Below are 17,160 nucleotides of genomic sequence, written 5' to 3'. Positions count from 1 at the left end.
AAAAAGTTTATTTTTATCGAAGAGTTTGTATGACAGCTATATGCTATAGTAGTCCGCTTTCAAAAAAATTTTCCCAGATTGCACCATTGTCTTAGAAAATAATCCACGTAAGATTTCGGGGAGATACCTCGTCAATTAAAAATGTTTTTCCTACAAGCACTTGAACCCGTTCGTTCAGTTTGTAGAGCAGCTATATGCTACAGAGGTCCGATAACGATGATTCTGACAAATAAGCAGCATTTTGGGGAAAAAAGGACATGTGCAAAATTTCATATCAATATCTCTGAAACTGAGGGTCAGATTAAATATTAGAAATGAACTGATTTTAATTTTTCCTCCAAAAACATATATTTTTTGAGCTTTTGAACGTTCAAGAAAAAAATTAAATACCAGGATTTATCATAAGAAATATAAACCTTTTATTTGCAATTAAATAAACCACAATTTTCAATAATATATTTTTAAATGTATACGCATTCTTGCTTGGTGAGAATAAATATAATAAAATGATGTGACATTGCTTGGAAAATATTTGATAATTGCTAACTAAATTAATTTCTTAAAATATTTATAAAAAATGCTAATTAATATACTACACTAAAAGATAAGTAATTCTTGACTAATATTTTAAATAATTATATTACGCTAACTTTCATTTCATTTTCACCATTCAATACAATTTCGCTAAATGTCTTGAAAAAAAATTTAGCTAAGTTTCTATGTAAAATATTTTTTTAATATTTTTTTTTATTGAAGTTTCCGTGCAGTTGCGTCGCTCAGGCATGGCGCACAATCATTTCCTGTATCCATTTAGCCGTCATTTGTATATTGTGGTAAATGCCCGGCTGATGATCGACGCCACAACCAAAACCGGCACTAGTGATGCCAACCAATATGAAGCGGCCGCGTTCTTTGATAATCAGCGGGCCGCCAGAGTCACCTGTGAGCCAAAATAAAACAGTGTTGGTAAATGTTAGATAGAAAAATAGCCTAAAAGTATGCAATATATTCAAATATGTTAACTTAAAATGAAATGTTACCATTAACAGTAAGGTTGAAGACTTAACAGTGGCTTGAAAGCTGACTAACACACATTTTTTTTCGACCAAAGGTGTAATTTATTGATTAGAGATAGTAAATAATAATAATTTCATGGCGATATATGTATAATTGAGGACTGGTTTGTTGTTAATGCTACTAAGATAAATAATTATATTTCAATTCAACCGTTCATCTACTGTCCATGAAATTCTTACCAGAATTTCAACCTTTAATTACAATTTTTATTAGCAAATAGGCAAAATTGTACTGGTTTTGCATCAGTTATTAGAAATTTCTATACCCCTATTATGTATGGCGACTATAACCAAGGCTATCGTATATCGTAATTTAGAAAATGTATGCAAACGGCTTCTAATTTTGCACGCTTGCAGAAGTCCAAACGCTGAACTTACAGGAAATAGTCTAACGGTCTAATATGTTCATCAAACCTGGTTTTCAATAAAACGATTGTGACATTCGCTGGGTGGCTTGTGACGTCGCCCTTTTTTTCGATTGATGCATGAGAAATATCGCATATTTTGCATTTCGATGAAATCCGGATCACTTTCAAGTTGATTCTGGTGGCCAAACGGTTTCAGTTCTTGGGTCAGTTTGATCTTATAAGAATGTTGGCCAAGATCTTCTCGCAAAATTCGCCACAATGACGTCACAGAGATGCCCAACGCTTGAGAATGACGTGTGAGAGACTGATTTGGGTCTTCCTCAATTGATGCGCTGGCAGCAGCAATATTGGCACGGACACATTTTGTACTGTGCCTGTGGATTCAAATTTTTCCGCTAGACACTCAATTGTTTATCTGACAACGATTATGACGGTCATAAATTGGACGTAGCGCCTTTGAAGTTGAGGCCACTGACTCCGAATTTCGGTAATAAATTTTAATAATTTCGACCAGTTATTGGATCGTCTATCTTTCTATGATGAAATGGCAAATCTTACTGAAGGGAAATGTCGAAAGAGCGGGAAAAAAACGTCGTTTGTTATTCCCATTGGCATAGTTTTGCAGCGTTCCTATTGTAAAGCCCTTTATAAGCTACGGTGGCTTACATTTGCTAGACTTTATACAATGCTGAATCGCACAGGCGATTGGTATAAATCACATAAACTGGTATAATAAAATATATTTCAAATAACAAGCTTTAAACAGGTCTCAATTAACTCTAAAACTAATCCACGAACATTTTCAGATCTAGCTTCGAAAAGTCTTCAACTAAATGCCAACACTACTCTGTTGTTTTCTGTATGTTTTAGAGTGTTCCAACTTACCCAAACATGCATCCTGATGACCATCCGAGTGTCCCGCACAAAACATTTCACTATAAAGCTCCACATTGATACGCTTACTCTCGTGCCAGCGTATGCAATCGAAGGTTGCTGAGGCAAAAAATATGTAAATAAAGAATTTTTCGATATAAAAGCTAGTTAGTAGTGACTTACTAATGATTGGCACAGTTGCCACTTGCAACATATTAGTGCCTGCGTGACCCATACTGGCCTCTGTTTTGCCCCAACCGGCGATCAAACCTTTGCGGCCGATTAAAGCGATGGGAAACTGTGGCAGGCAGATAGGAAGAATGTGATCGCTGAAAAAAGAAATTAAGAAACAAAAGTTAGTTTATATCAAATATTTATTTTAAATGTTTCCACAAAACACTCTTGCATAATATTTCCTAAAAATCATCTCCTACCTAAACCCCGTCGGTATGGCCAGCTTGAGTAGCGCCACATCGAAGCGATCCGGCTGCGTCATGCGAAACTGAAAGCGCGGATGCACAATCTTCTGTATGACTTTATGCTTCTCCACCGGCAGCGGTTCGTGAATATGCCCCAAATTCTGCGTATCTAATTCACCCAGAAAGACTGAAATGTCCGGCAGTCGCGCTTGTTGTATGCAATGCGCGGCCGTCGCGACAATGTTGTGTGAAACCAAGACACCGCCACATTGAAACTCAGCTATGCGTATATGCGCCTGCCATGGATATTCGGCGAAATTCGCCGTCCTGCCGCCGATAATGCGCTTCTGTAGCGTACGTTGTGCGGCGCGTGGCAAACCGCATTCCGGCTGCAATTGAAGACGTTAAAAGTGAGAGCAAAAGTATGAAAGCCTTCACCAACCTTTAAGAACACATCATTCTCATTGCGCCGCTTCAGCATTACGCGCTTGGGCAGCACACCACCACCAACACCACTGCTACTCGCACCTGTGGCACTCGGACCACTAGCCGCGTGGCGCTTGTAATCGTTGAGCGTGTTGCCTACGAGATTTCCAGCTGGTGCTTGATCGTTGTTTCCTTGGTATAGTCCATACTGTACCGCTACTGCTGCATTGACTACATTGTTCGCCGTGTTTGTGTTGCCACTGCCGCCAATGCAGCAGGAAAATAACCATTTGTTGGCGCCACAGCCTTTTGCGTGGCGACCGCCTTGCAACCAACAGGAGAACGACAGTTTACACGGCCAAACGCTGTTCTGATGCACACACTCGCTGGGAACGCCCAAGATGGTGTTTAAAATACCTAAAGAAAGACGGAGATTGTCGTGATATTAATGGTAATATTGTGGTGGCAAAGCAAGCAAATAAGTCTTTACATGCTGTAGGGTGAAATTTGCGCGGAAAATGCCTTATTTCTGTAGACAGAATACAAGTTATTCTTTGATTCTTGAAGGTTCTATTGCTACTTGTATTTTGAAGATATGGAAATGACTAGAAATTACATTAGAAATGTCCTCTTTCTAGAAATCTATCGATATCTTTGTTGCGCCTTTTCAAACGACTAGCGCTATTTAAAACTATATTAAAGCACTTCCATAGAATTTTTTTTAATAATTCCCGGACTATGGATTTTAAGTAGAGTTAATTTAGTAAAACCAGTTTGAGCTGGCTTAGCTCTTATAGAATTCTGTATTCTCTGTATACTTAGGCCAATCCAAAATTGCTACCATTTATCACATTCTACAAGCTGTTCTGTTGTTACACTTACTTCCGCTGTATCTCCTAAAACTTATTACTATTATAGGATATAGTTTATACTATACACAAGACATATTTTACAATCGATCAGCAATTTAGTGGCTTAGTATACACATGTGTTATAACCTCATTTTACAATACAAAACAAAAAAGGGTAAAGGAAATGTGCAACGTAATTCTTGTCTTTATAGTTTTTTATCTAACGAGGCTTAATGCTAATAATAACTATTTAAGAGCTCAGAAAATATCGAATCGAACAAACAACTGGTATAAATCACTTAGTGGCATACGTGTTGGTAATCATGCAGCTGCTTACTGCCTTGATAAACTTGAGTGTTCTCCGAAGTAGAAACTATAAAGCAATTTATCCCAATAATGTTTCTGCATGGACATGAAAATAGAGCTGACCAGGGTATGGGATAGTAAACGACTCTGTATACCAAATGTAAATGCTTATTACATAGAAATAATTTTTTGAAAGGGGCACAAAACATTTGGTTGATTCTGAATACATGAAAACTCTCTGCAGTAGCAAAAATGTGGTCAAAACTTCAACACAAATCCGTAGATTTCAAAGTAATTAAAAATGTATAGCATCGTTTCGTCTAAAAAAATAATAGCTTTCAAAACTCCTCAAATTTCGAGTCAAAAAATTACTCGGAAATGGATGGGCGCAAAAGTCATTTAAATTAATGCTCAATATGTAATTATATTTAGAAACTAATGGGAGTTTCACAACTAAATAAGCATACTATAAGCCATCTAATTCAATTCGACCTGGGCCGACAAACAAAAACCAATATTTTCACAGATTTTAATACAAATTTGTTATAATACAAAATAGGCTCCTTAGACAATACAATCATAAAAATGCGTCTTTCAATTTTCCATGCACTTGTTATAAGCTTTGCTTGGAATGGTATTGGTTTTGGTGTCGGATCATTTTTGAAGCGTCATTCGCCATTAATAAATAGTTTCGACGTCTTATTCATAAACCCACAGCTCGTCACCGGTAATGAAGCCTTTGATGAATACATTGTTCAGCATCACTTTTACGACCTTTATCGACGTCGTTTTTAGAAATGATTCAAGTGTTTTAACACGCTTCATATCCTAAAACATTATCCAATATGTGTTGAATCGACCTATATGAGATATTGAGATCCTCTGATACTTGCGGGTACTGATAAAGTAGACCGCCCAAAATAATTCTGCAACATTTTCAACGATTATCATGCCAAAATACGTTAGAAAACATAAAAAATAACATTCTTTATCGATTACGTGTGCGCGGGCAGCGGGTATGTACTAGTCCGGGTCATATTTGATCAGATGGTAAAATCTTTTAATACTTTAGCTTATACTCGGAGCTAAGAATGAAGCTCAGCTCTTAATTAATTTGCACCAACTTAAGCAAAACTTAGCGAAACTACATATGTTTGATTCACTAGACCGTATAGAATCGAACAAGAAATTGGTATAGATCACATTAACTGGTCTAAACAAATCGAAAAGGAGTATTAAATAGTTATCTAATTTTAAGTTTTTCTTTTTACATGTAAAATACTGGAAATGAGAGCAGAATTTAAATATAGAGGAATATCTCCCTCTAAAATTCTAATAAAATATTTAATTTTTATATGAAAAAAATTGTTAAAAAGGCTGTTTTTACTCGAGGATACCCATGTAACCCCTTAAGAAAAGTTGCATGTGATTTGACCTCTGCCCAGAATATATGAAAATTGGCGCTAACTGATGATGGGATATATCAATAGAACTCTCTGGATGCAAGAAAGTATTGGCACAATTAAGCTTTACATCGAGACTGTTCCGAAGAGCATTGAGCTTTTTTCATTGGTTCTAAAGTGTCAAAACTTAAAAAACGCTGAATGTATTTGAAGTTATTAAGAGTTTTTAAAATCCTTTGGAACTAACTAAAATTTCTTACCCAAAAAACGCACTTCAAAATGAACATATGGGAAACTCGGTTAGTATGATACTGGACCTGCCTAAAAATTTCTGTTGTGTTGTGTTTTCTCAAGTAAATAAATAATAATTTGTATCTGACGAAAATTTTTAAACACATTAGGGTTATTGCATCTTGTCAATCATTGTAGATTAGTTTTGGGATTCAAGTTAAATTAGTAAGAACCTTCAATCATATTAAGCGACTAATGCAAAGATACGATTTTTTCCATATTTTCACCTTGAATACTTTTGCAATTTACTTAAACCTCACAAAGCTCAGTCATTTCACTCAAATAATATTAATTTACTTACCCGCATCAACTAGCCTGATGACTGCGCAGTGATTCCAACACTGGCCGATGATGAGTAGCGACCATATATTCCATAGGTGCATGGCGTGTTAACGATTTCGCTTGCATGTGTGCGTATTTCTAATGTAAACGTATGTGTGTGCGTGTGTGTATGCGCTGTAAACACACTGAACATACGCGAACCCACATAAATGCTCAACACGAAATGATAGACTGCGGCATGCTCATGCAAATTGATGGCGCTACCAAAAGCAATTAAAATGGAATGATCTGCAAAAACAATAAATACGTAAGCGCGTGTCGGTATGTGTGTGCAGTGTGCAATGAGGAAGCGCAATGTAGAAAAACTAGTAAGATTAGAGAGAATGACGGTGGCGTAAAAGGCTGTAGGAAATTAAGAGTAAAGAAGCCATAGGAAGTGCACATAGACGCACACTTTTACACAGATATGAATGGACAGGTGTGCTCGTAAGTGATATATACAAGTATAGTTATCTATAGTGTGTAAACAAACAACAACACAAACAAAAGTGTCGCACTCCATCAATTATAGCCGCGCACATTGCTTGTGCCAATGAAAGCATGACCAGTTGTTGTTATCATTTTTTATACCCTGAACAAGGTATACTCGTATGAAATTTATCTAATTTAGTATATACAAGTATCTGAAAGATCACGAGAACGATCATCTGAAAGACGACGAGCCGCGTCGATTTAACACTGTCCATCTGAACGTGTATCTGAATATAAGAGAAATAGTTCCTTAATTTTTGAGATATCGAGCTGAAATTTTGTACGCATCCTTTTCTTCCCAAGAAACTGATTATTCTTCAGGACCACCGATATCGCCAATATAGCATATATCTGCCATACAAACTGACCGTTGAAAATCAAAGCCTTGTATGAAAATTTTTTTTTATGTAACAAGATATCTTCACAAAATTTTGCCAGCGTTATTGCCTAAAGCAGCGGTACAATGCTCCAAAAAGTTGTTCAGATAGGACCACTATAGCATATAGTTGCTATACGAACTGATCACTTGGAATAAAGTGCTTCTACGCAAAACGTTTGCTTTCGGCAATATATCTTATCGAAACTTGGTATGAGTTATTGCCTAAAATAATCCAAAGAAATTGTTCAGGTCGAGTACCTATAGCATATAGCTGCTATACAAACTGATCCAACAAAATTCCTGCATTCCATGCTTTTTTTGTTTAATTTTTATATTTGCTATTTTGTTGTTATTCTCGCCTGCCCATATTTGTTCGCATTCATTGTGTCGCTTTGCGCTTCACTTGTATAAACATAAATAATAACATATGTACATATGTATGTGAGTATGTGTATGTGAATTCATTCACTGCTTTTATTATTATTATTTTGTTTGGCGAAAAATATGTCGCCGTCACGTCATCAGCTGCTCGTTGACTTTACAACTGAAAGCTCATATTATTGTCGTTGTTTTTGTTGTCTTCATTGTCGCACTGTTACCAGCTTTTGTAGCGAGAAAACACCTTCTTTGCTCTAGATTTTTACATTTTCTTTTTGTTACTTCTATTTTTTGTTATTTTCAGTTTTAGCGTTATTCACAGTTAACTGATTTATATCAACAATATTGTTGGCGCTCTTGTTATTTCTTTATATGCTTTACACCAATAAATATATATATATATAGATGTATATGAATACATTCATGTGTTCATGTTATTTACTCACGAGCATAATTTTAAGAAATTAAAGTAGCAATAATAAACGATTCGAGCTCGTTTCGAATATGAATTTTACTAGTTTAAAGTCACAGTTTTGATAACTCATTATTGTTATCATTGTTCGACTTTTAATTAAGAAACCTTAAACAAGTTTATAACAGTCACATCAAATTAAGTAATCAAATGAATTTCTATGAAGTGAAGCTTCCTAAATAATAGGAGCTACTGCTAGAATTTCATTTCTTCGAATTTGTCTTTCGAACACCACTTTAGCAGGTATTATCTGAGAACTATCTCGTTTCTTCTATTAGACAAATATTTTACAAGAAACTAAGACCCAATTGATCAGTAAGTTGGTTGACTCATTCGTATCCAAGCCAATGAGCGTTCTGTAAAGAATGTGTTTCGCGTGCTAATCGGCCTACTGAGCGTACTATTCGCAACATGATCACCCATATTGAAACCCAGCATTCATATAATATTCGACCGAATAGACCGCGTCACGCAGTGAAGAAAATATAGCAGCCGTATCTGTTGGAAAGACTTGGCGCAGTTTACGTCGACATCTTAAATTGAAAGCTTAAAAAATACAGCTTGTACAAGAACTGAAGCCGCTCCATCATCCGAGCCAAATTTTGATCCGCAATGAGGCTCATTTCTAGGTATATGGGTACATAAACAAATTTGCCGCACTTGGGATGAACAGCAACTTGAAGAGATTCAAGAACTGCCATTTCTTCCAGAAAAAACAACGGTTTGGTGTGGAATGTAGGCTGGTCGAACCATATTTTTTCAAGTAGACGTAGCCCTTTCCTACACATCGCATCAATCAATGGGTTTATTCGGGTTTATTCAGAAAACACTACGGTGAGCAGATAATACCACCCTTGGGATCGTTCGAATGGCCACCGAGATCGTGTGATATCATACCGTTAGAATTTTTTCTCTGGAAATAAGTAAAGTCTGAAGCCTATGTGGACAATTCCTTTTCGATTTATGGCTTGAAGAAAAACATCACGTATGTCATTCGCCAGTTATGAGTCGAAATGCTCGAATGAGTCAGCGAAAATTGAACCCAACGAATGGACCATCTGAGACTAAGCCATGGCCAACATTTGAAAGAGATAATCTTCAAAAAATAAATGCCAAAGAATATTTTTTCGATTGATAAAAAAGATCGTCGCAAAGGGACACAAGAAATCTAGAAGCCATAGAGTAGTACGTCGAACAAAAGAATGTTCTTTCGAATGATAATAAACATTCCCATTACATTTGAAATTTCTGTGTTTTCTCGAAACGGTGTTTTCAAAGTCAATAAGGAAAATTTCTCCGAAATAGCTAAACCGATCAACTCGAAATTTGAATAAGACCTTCGTAGATGTATTTATCGGGTAGTGATAGAAGGAAAAAGGTTTTTGATAGTACTTTTGATTTTTTATGTCACTTTGAAATCTTTTTCAGAATAACTTAATATTTTTTGGGAATGACTACTATTTGAGAATCAAAATTTTGACGGGTCCTTCAATTTATAGGTTCGAATACAGGAGCTCTTCTTTTCTATGGCTTCACAAAGAACTACTTACAGTTATGCAACATATCCTAATCTAATCTAACCTTCGACTCGTACTTGCAAAATCTGTAGTAATAACTTTTTTTTAATTCTAGATAACTTGAGATTCGCGCAGAGTTCGGTTACGGAATCAAGGTATTCCTAAATTTTTAATTATTAATGATGAATTATTATTATCGAACTAGATTAAATTTTATGAAGATGCATGTTTTTTTATCTATTCATTAAATAAAGTGCCTCTTCATAACAAATTCACTAAGATAAAGGGTACAACTCGTCAATCTAGAAATGAAAATGAAGTTTCTTATAGACGGACGATGTTCGGACGCTTTCCGAATGCTTTGCTACATTTCAATATAAACTCTCAATGAAATGAAAAAAATTATTATCAATGTTTCCGCAGCAGTAATTACTCTGGTAACGCAAGAGTTTCAATAAGATATTACTTTTCGTTGGTAAAAATCACCAGACTGTGCGCCAAAATGTTCACACTTTTAACAATTAGCTGACAAATCTTACCAAGTAACAAATTTCGTCTAGTCTTATTTGAGTCAAATGTCTGTAATACATATTATTATATCAAACAATGATAAAGCAATGGGTCACTCGTTGCTTCCATGCTAAATTTCGTGAAATCTCATCAAATAGAAAAATTTCCCATATATAATCTGAATTCTTTTTGTATAATGCTCCGATATTGGCGTTACCGAAAAATGAGCAGCTTCTTGAAGGAGTAATTCTCGTATATGCCGACTGACTGACAGACAGACAGATGGGCATATCTTAATCTACTCACTTTGTCTCGCTAATATATTTATTTCATAGGGTTTCCGATGTTTCCTTCTGTGTGTTACAAACATCATGGCAAACTTAATCTACCTTATCTTAATCTATAAATATTAAAAGTTAATCATATATTGTCGTATTTAATAACCCAGAACGAATAACTCCTCACTAATGTCAATATCGTGCTCACATATTAACCATTAATTACGATGCATCACTTACAGCAACTCGATGCAATTAGTGGTTTGCGCAGGGCGCTAATATAAAAGAATCTCCCACACCAAAGTAAATTTAGTATTACTAAGCTTTTCAAACGGAATTTCTATTTACTTTTGATTTCTAAGATGGGCAACAAGATCTGCTTTATTTTACTAATAATTTGTTCATACTTGACAGCTATGGCGATAGCACGACCACAGGATTCGGGTGAGTGTCGAAGACTACATATCAATTTGCGTAGATTTATATAAATGTTTATGTGTTTAAAGGCACTTCATGCGGCCCAAATGCACAGTTCACCACTTGCGGCACCGCTTGCCCGGTTAAATGCAGTGATAATCCCTTGTTGGGCACAATTTGCACGGCACAGTGCGTCGTCGGCTGCCAATGCAATTTCGGATATCTGCTGAACGATGCTGGCGAATGTGTGACATTAACTCAATGTTAACCGAAATTTGGTTGTGTTAGTTACGCGAAAATTGTGTTTAAAAAATACTATATTCATGGTATATAATTTTTTTTAAAGATATTGCATATGACTTCATATTTCAAATAAACAAATGAAAAACGAAGTAAGTTGCCAAAGTGAAACGAGATGATCACCGATCCCGATTTTCATAAGAAAATTTTGTTCAGTTTCTTTTGGTTGAAAGGGTACTTTAATAAACAAAATTGTCGATTCTGGAGGAATGTTAATCAACAAGGCATTGTTGAGAGGCCATTATATCCTCACCGCTTCGTGTGATCTATGGGCATATTTCTTCAAAAATAGAGCCGGTCAATGGGGAACGCATAGCTCCAGCTTGATTAATGAATTTCGTATCTGATGTTGCGTTGTGAATGTTGTTGTTGAAGACCTTTGGTTCCAACAAAAAGGCGTTTGTAAGGAAATGATTGCAGAAGAAGAATATTTTAATAATAATTTGGATTTTTTAAGCCAATTTGAAGTGCAATTTTTTAGGGGGAAATAGACTGTTTTGGGAAGCCGCCATTTTGTTGAAAATTTAAATTTTAGCAAGTCTTTCGGTCATTACTTATACTCATCTCTAATAATAATAAATTTTTTTTGCTTAAAATCTTTCTCACCCCCCAAGCAGAATTTTTCGGAGGTCCTCTTTTAGACCGAGATATGACAATGATTATTAAAATATATTTAAATATATACTTAAATGTGCATATTTTATTTACTTATTAAAAAAACTGCAAAAATCGTGAATATGATATTTAAGATTCAGAGAGACAGTGGTATTTCGAACCCTTTCCAAATAATTTGTGTGTGTATTAACATGCTTTATTCCGTGTTAATAACTTCCTTGGAAAAACTTCCATCAAGAGATTAGCTTTCAATGGTAAAAATCGCGATACAAAAATATTCACATTTTTAGCTGATATTACTAAGCAACAAATTTCGTCGACGTACGAGAAGACTCATTTCAAGGGAATTGGTGTGTATTAAATGGGATACTTGCATTTTTAGTCGTCTACTAGGCTTTGCGCATCTTTTGAAACAACTCGATGCAATTCTTAGTCCTAAAGAGCACTGATATAAAACAGGCCTTAACCGCCACTTGTAATGTAGTATTACTATTCTTTTCAAAAGTAATTTCTATTTACTTCTGACTTCTAAGATGGGCAACAATATCTCTTTTATTTTCCTCATGATTTTTGCATCCTTTACGGCCATGGCAGTAGCACGACGGCAGGATGCGGGTGAGTGTCGGAAACTATGTACATATCAGTTTGCGTAGATTTATATACATATTTATGTGTTTTCAGGCATTTCGTGCGGTCCAAATGCAGAGTTCACTACATGCGGCGCCTTTTGCCTGCCCACATGCTATATTAGTCCGTTTCCAATTCGCGCAGTTTGCCTGCAAGTATGCCGCGTCGGCTGCCAGTGCAATTCAGGATATGTGCTGAACAATGCTGGCCAATGTGTGTTGAGCAGTGAATGTTAATCGAAATTTAGTTTTTTTAATACAATAACATACGCCGTTATCTGTAAAGTTATGTTGTAAAAAAGAATTACATATTTTATCATTTTTATTATAGATAGTGTTTTTAGAGTCATATACATATCTCTTTATTTCAATTAAAAAAAGTTAACAACTAATGAAATTATCGAACTGAACTACAACTTGGCGTGCTTGTGAATCGAATTTAATCATTTATGAAAACAGAAGTTTCGAAGCTTGCCTAATTTTTGTTAATTTTTGTCTGCATAAGCGTCTTGCTTTTTTCTTCAACTCTCGGTGTCTATCCTGTACTCTGTCCGCTTTCTCTCCACTGTGACGCGACAGTCCACAGCTGTTCTTTCGACTTCCAAAACCAATGGTTTCGCTTGCAGCTGTACGTAAGGAGCTTTAAATGCCGTCAGTTCTCTTATACCGAGTTTCTTATGAGTACACTCAGGGATCAGAAGTGCAAGTTGAGTAAAAAACTGTTTAGCTATCTGTTGTGATTGTAGCTGCTCGACGTTGTTTCTTCCCTGTTCCCAGTTAAGTCACCGGAAGTTCAATCTCATGAAAGCATTATTATTCGTATATTTACAATAATATTAAAAAAAACTTGTGTTATTTTACTTCGAAAACAAAATATATAATTGTAGAAACAATTAAAGAATTCAAAATAATTTTCACACCCATTGACAGGACTATTTTATTAAATCCCTTTCGTGTGATTTACAATGCAAAATGGGAAATGTAAATAGCAGAAGAGCGCAAAAACCTTCCCAAACCAAAACTTCTCCACCTGGTGACGCTCTAGTTACTGAAATTTCTTTATCATCTCCGTTTATCATTCCAATAGTATTTGAATATATCCAGCTTATCTGAATGAGACAAGCTTTCATCAAACAACAAATTCGAGCATTTTGGCAGATCTAAGAAAATTTGTTGAATCAAGGTTATACGTTACTGTATTTTCAGTAAAAAAAATTCAAATTTACACTTTTTTCTAAAAAAAATTCACATAGAGTTCAATTCTTATTAAATGAATTTAAGCAAACTGTCACTTCTCTCACTCATCTCTCAAAAGTGAAGCATTTATGTTCACACATCATTATTTACCGTTATACTTAAGCTATAAAACTAAATACCAAATGTTATTTTTAAGAAATCACTCATAAAGTAATGCCGCCGAGTTTATTTTAGGTAATAGTGATTTTAAGGAAATTGCCACTGGTATACAACCAATCCCTTAAAATGAGCCTTCTTGCAAAGATATTATTTTAACGGAACTCTTGTGTTCCGAATATATTACTGAACATTGATTATAACTATTTTGATTTCTTCGAGAGTTTATTTTGAAAATTTATTAAGTATTCGGAAAACGTCCTACGATCCTCCATCTTTTAGAATCTAGATTGACTTATGCAGACATATTCGCGACTTTTGTAATTTTTTATAACAAGAGATTTCATAATCGATTTCTTAAGAACAAGTTTGAATTCCTGAAGTAGCCAATCTCTAGGGGGAAATTTCCGGTCTCAAGGAGGAAAAAATTTGTCTCACGATGAAAAAATGTTTCTGTTTAAAATTATTTCAGATACAAAAACCAAAAAGATGTATTATTATTTTTAACGAGTATAAGTAATGGTCGAAAGACTAGTCAAAATTTTCATTTGTGACAAACTGGCGGCTTTCCAAAAAAAGTCGTTATTTCGCAAAAATTTACACTTTAGAGTATCTGAAAAAATCTAGATTGTTATCAAAACCAACATCTTTCGATTATTACCTGCAAGTGTCGCCTTGTTAACTTTAACTTTAACTGTAACTTTATCACCGGTTTCATTTTCGCAGAAATACGAACCAATTATTCCCTCTACCCATAAAGCACATCAAACAGTGCCATTTCGAGAATGTAACGGCATCTTAGCAATAGCTTCCAAGTTATCATCACTCCCAATATGACGATTCTGTTTATGGCTTATCCCAGTCAAGCCAAGGTCCTCATGGCTACACAAAATTTTGTTTTAAAAATCGCAATCGCTGGCCAACTCGTTTCAAGCTCATACACCGAACATACGACATGTTTAATGGTCGTTGGGATAACATAGCAGTAAAGGAATTATTGAATTAACATTTGAATAATTTTTCTTTTATTTTGTGATACTGAAAATCTGAATGACTTTTGGAGAGTTTCGAGAGGATTTGTGTGAAACACTCATTAACTATTTGGGAAGTTAGATCATTAGAGCGAAACTAGTCTGAAATCTCATGTACTCTACTACCAAGAAAAGATTTGAGGCAAAACTTCGACACTTCTGTTTTCATAAATGATTAAATTCGCTTTAAAAGCACGTCATTGAAGTGTGGTTTGTCAACTTTATTAGGTGTTCATTTTTTTTATTTGAAATAAGGAGTTATACACATCCATCCAAAACCACCCTTTATAATTAAAATGATAAAACATGAAAATCTTCTTTATCAACATAATTTTACAGATAGCGCTGTATGTTATTATATTTAAGAATCTAAATTTTGATTAACATTCACTCCTCCTCACACATTGACCAGCATCGTTCAGTACATATCCGGAATTGCACTGGCAACCGGGGACGCATACTGCTATGCAAGCTGTGGACTCCGCAGGATTATCACTGCATCTGGGCGGACAAGCGGTGCCGCATGTGGTATACTGTGCATTTGGGCCGCATGAAGCGCCTGAAAGCATATAAATATGTATGTATATAAATCTACACAGAGTGATGTAATATTCCGACACTCACCCGAATCCTGCGGTCGTGCTAGTGCCATAGCCGTAAAGGATACAAAAATCATGAGGAAAACAAAGCAGATCTTGTTGCTCATTTTAGAAATCAGAAGTAAATTGGAATTACGTTTGAAAAGCGGTGTAATACTACATTGCTTGTGGCGGTTATACCCTCTTTTATATCTGAATTACATCGAGTTGTTGCAAGTAATGCGCAATTTATGTAAATATATAAATTAAGTGTTTATGTGTGAGCGCAGTATTGACATTTGTGAGAAGTTATTCGTTCTGGCCTCTTCGATACGGCCATATATGATTAACTTTTACTCGGTTTGTGATTTAGTTGTCACTTAGTGATAGCTTTTGTCAATTTATGAAGCGACTGTATATATGTAAGTACTCATGCACTCGCTTAATAAATTGAATACTTATCGGAGAAACAATAACTTTCGCTCTTTATATGTTTAAGTACAATATTCAATGAAGGTTGGCACAATAATTTATTCGTGGCTTGCTTTTATATAGACTAAACAATTTCAAAGCAATCTCAATTCGATTTTCTCACTAATTTGAAATGTCAAAGCATACTGAGCATCTTTCTCTTTGACACCATGTCTGAAATCCCACGTGATCTGTCAAATACTAATGCATGAAAATCCTAACCTCAAAAAAATCACCCGATATAAAGCGCTACAGAGCTCATATCTGGGAATATTATACATCTTTGAAGGGTTTTGACGATATGCATGATTAGTTTGGATATTGCGTTCAAAAGCTATAGACGTGTAAAAATGGAATTCACTAACGCCGAAATTCACGATATTTTACAGTTTTCCTTCGTTAAAAGCAAATCCGCTAGAGAGGGGTATTTTGAAGTAGCCGTTTAGATGGAAACAGATTATCGAACGAAACGGCGTATATTTGAACTAAATCCGATCACTGTAACACTTTTTATAAAGCATTGGATAAAGAGCAAAATAGCGGAAGGGAGATATTTGACAACCTTTTATTTAGCAGCAATAATTTTGAAGGAAACTTTCATTAAAATGTCACACATTGTCACCATCCTGTACTGTTTAATGTCAGGTAAAAAGTCGGAAATCACTGTATGTGGGGTTAATTTATATGTAAAACCAACCGAAAGTTTGAAAAATATATATTAAGTAAATGGTGTATAAGGGATGTATTGACCCGATTTTATCTATTTATATCAATAGCACATACTATTAACATGCCACATACACATAATAATAAGCTTACTGAATTTCATTAGATACTACTAAAAGAAGCCTTCATCCGATTCAACCCATTTTTTACATACATGCCTATTGTTATCAGGAGGGGATTTGCGCCGAATTTCAATAACATATCTCACTGGTTGATCGATATTTCCAACAAAATGTTCGTTTTATGTATATGGGAAGTGGGCGTAGTTGTATTCCGATTTCGCTCATTTTCGCACGGGAAACATAAGAAAGTCAAGATAATATTATATATCAAATTTGGCGATATCGGTGTAGTTGGTCCTGAGATATGGGGTTTTAATGTGAGCGATGTCACGCTCGTCTCCTTAGCCCACCCATAGGATCTCGGGTGTAAAATGTAGTGTCTCTGACATGTTTAGTTATCGCGCTGTTAGTTTCCAGGAAAACTGTTATATAGGGAGAGGGCGGGGTTTTCATCTGATTTCATTAATTTCTATTGTGCCGTAGCTATTATAAGATTTGTCTTCAGTGAATTTGGGTTAGATGGCCACTCCCATTATTTCAAAATTTTTTGTCCCTTGCTACTGCAATTTCCCTAATTACGTTTTTTTATCTTAGTTTATGTAGTGTTTAGTCCATTTAAGG

At 35.3% G+C, this 17,160-nt stretch overlaps 4 protein-coding genes and 1 long non-coding RNA gene across 5 annotated transcripts in view; 3 read left to right on the top strand and 2 right to left on the bottom strand.

Annotated features, from left to right (window-relative positions):
• LOC120770278 overlaps positions 1-9,714 on the top strand; it is a 270,998-nt gene extending 261,284 nt beyond the window's left edge. Inside the window, exon 6 of the long non-coding RNA XR_005704920.1 lies at positions 9,688-9,714. This is a non-coding gene — a long non-coding RNA (uncharacterized LOC120770278). The remainder of the gene's footprint in view (positions 1-9,687) is intronic.
• LOC120770265 (serine proteinase stubble) lies at positions 671-6,409 on the bottom strand. The gene is made up of 6 exons (XM_040097574.1): positions 6,315-6,409; positions 3,179-3,579; positions 2,752-3,125; positions 2,501-2,646; positions 2,330-2,437; positions 671-940 (listed from the first exon to the last, which is right to left on the bottom strand). The coding sequence occupies exons 1-6, from the start codon at positions 6,394-6,396 to the stop codon at positions 777-779; spliced, it is 1,275 nt and encodes a 424-aa protein (XP_039953508.1). The 5' UTR covers positions 6,397-6,409; the 3' UTR covers positions 671-776.
• Positions 9,715-10,691: 977 nt separating the features above from the next.
• Positions 10,692-11,204, top strand: LOC120770271 (chymotrypsin inhibitor-like). The gene is made up of 2 exons (XM_040097584.1): positions 10,692-10,804; positions 10,867-11,204. The coding sequence occupies exons 1-2, from the start codon at positions 10,723-10,725 to the stop codon at positions 11,043-11,045; spliced, it is 261 nt and encodes an 86-aa protein (XP_039953518.1). The 5' UTR covers positions 10,692-10,722; the 3' UTR covers positions 11,046-11,204.
• Positions 11,205-12,180: 976 nt separating this feature from the next.
• LOC120770277 (chymotrypsin inhibitor-like) lies at positions 12,181-12,583 on the top strand. Its single transcript, XM_040097591.1, has 2 exons — positions 12,181-12,307; positions 12,374-12,583. The coding sequence occupies exons 1-2, from the start codon at positions 12,226-12,228 to the stop codon at positions 12,553-12,555; spliced, it is 264 nt and encodes an 87-aa protein (XP_039953525.1). The 5' UTR covers positions 12,181-12,225; the 3' UTR covers positions 12,556-12,583.
• Positions 12,584-14,902: 2,319 nt separating this feature from the next.
• On the bottom strand, positions 14,903-15,408 carry LOC120770269 (chymotrypsin inhibitor-like). Its single transcript, XM_040097583.1, has 2 exons — positions 15,327-15,408; positions 14,903-15,261 (listed from the first exon to the last, which is right to left on the bottom strand). The coding sequence occupies exons 1-2, from the start codon at positions 15,406-15,408 to the stop codon at positions 15,083-15,085; spliced, it is 261 nt and encodes an 86-aa protein (XP_039953517.1). The 3' UTR covers positions 14,903-15,082.
• Positions 15,409-17,160: the final 1,752 nt, after the last annotated feature.

This window comes from Bactrocera tryoni, chromosome 3 (genome assembly GCF_016617805.1).
Source record: "Bactrocera tryoni isolate S06 chromosome 3, CSIRO_BtryS06_freeze2, whole genome shotgun sequence".
Classification (NCBI taxonomy): Eukaryota; Metazoa; Arthropoda; class Insecta; order Diptera; family Tephritidae; genus Bactrocera; species Bactrocera tryoni.
This window is presented reverse-complemented; position numbering and strand designations above follow the sequence as displayed.

What these genes read in the sequence shown, in the direction of transcription:
- LOC120770265 (XM_040097574.1), bottom strand. Translation starts at nt 6,396, where the DNA reads ATGCACCTATGGAATATATGGTCGCTACTCATCATCGGCCAGTGTTGG. An exon ending in GCCATACCGACGGGGTTTAG is followed by an intron (nt 2,647 to 2,751) that starts GTAGGAGATGAT and finishes TTCTTTTTTCAG; the next exon opens with CGATCACATTCTTCCTATCT. An exon ending in GGCAACTGTGCCAATCATTA is followed by an intron (nt 2,438 to 2,500) that starts GTAAGTCACTAC and finishes TTTTTGCCTCAG; the next exon opens with CAACCTTCGATTGCATACGC.
- LOC120770269 (XM_040097583.1), bottom strand. Translation starts at nt 15,408, where the DNA reads ATGAGCAACAAGATCTGCTTTGTTTTCCTCATGATTTTTGTATCCTTT. An exon ending in AGCACGACCGCAGGATTCGG is followed by an intron (nt 15,262 to 15,326) that starts GTGAGTGTCGGA and finishes ATATGCTTTCAG; the next exon opens with GCGCTTCATGCGGCCCAAAT.
- LOC120770277 (XM_040097591.1), top strand. Translation starts at nt 12,226, where the DNA reads ATGGGCAACAATATCTCTTTTATTTTCCTCATGATTTTTGCATCCTTT. An exon ending in AGCACGACGGCAGGATGCGG is followed by an intron (nt 12,308 to 12,373) that starts GTGAGTGTCGGA and finishes ATGTGTTTTCAG; the next exon opens with GCATTTCGTGCGGTCCAAAT.
- LOC120770271 (XM_040097584.1), top strand. Translation starts at nt 10,723, where the DNA reads ATGGGCAACAAGATCTGCTTTATTTTACTAATAATTTGTTCATACTTG. An exon ending in AGCACGACCACAGGATTCGG is followed by an intron (nt 10,805 to 10,866) that starts GTGAGTGTCGAA and finishes ATGTGTTTAAAG; the next exon opens with GCACTTCATGCGGCCCAAAT.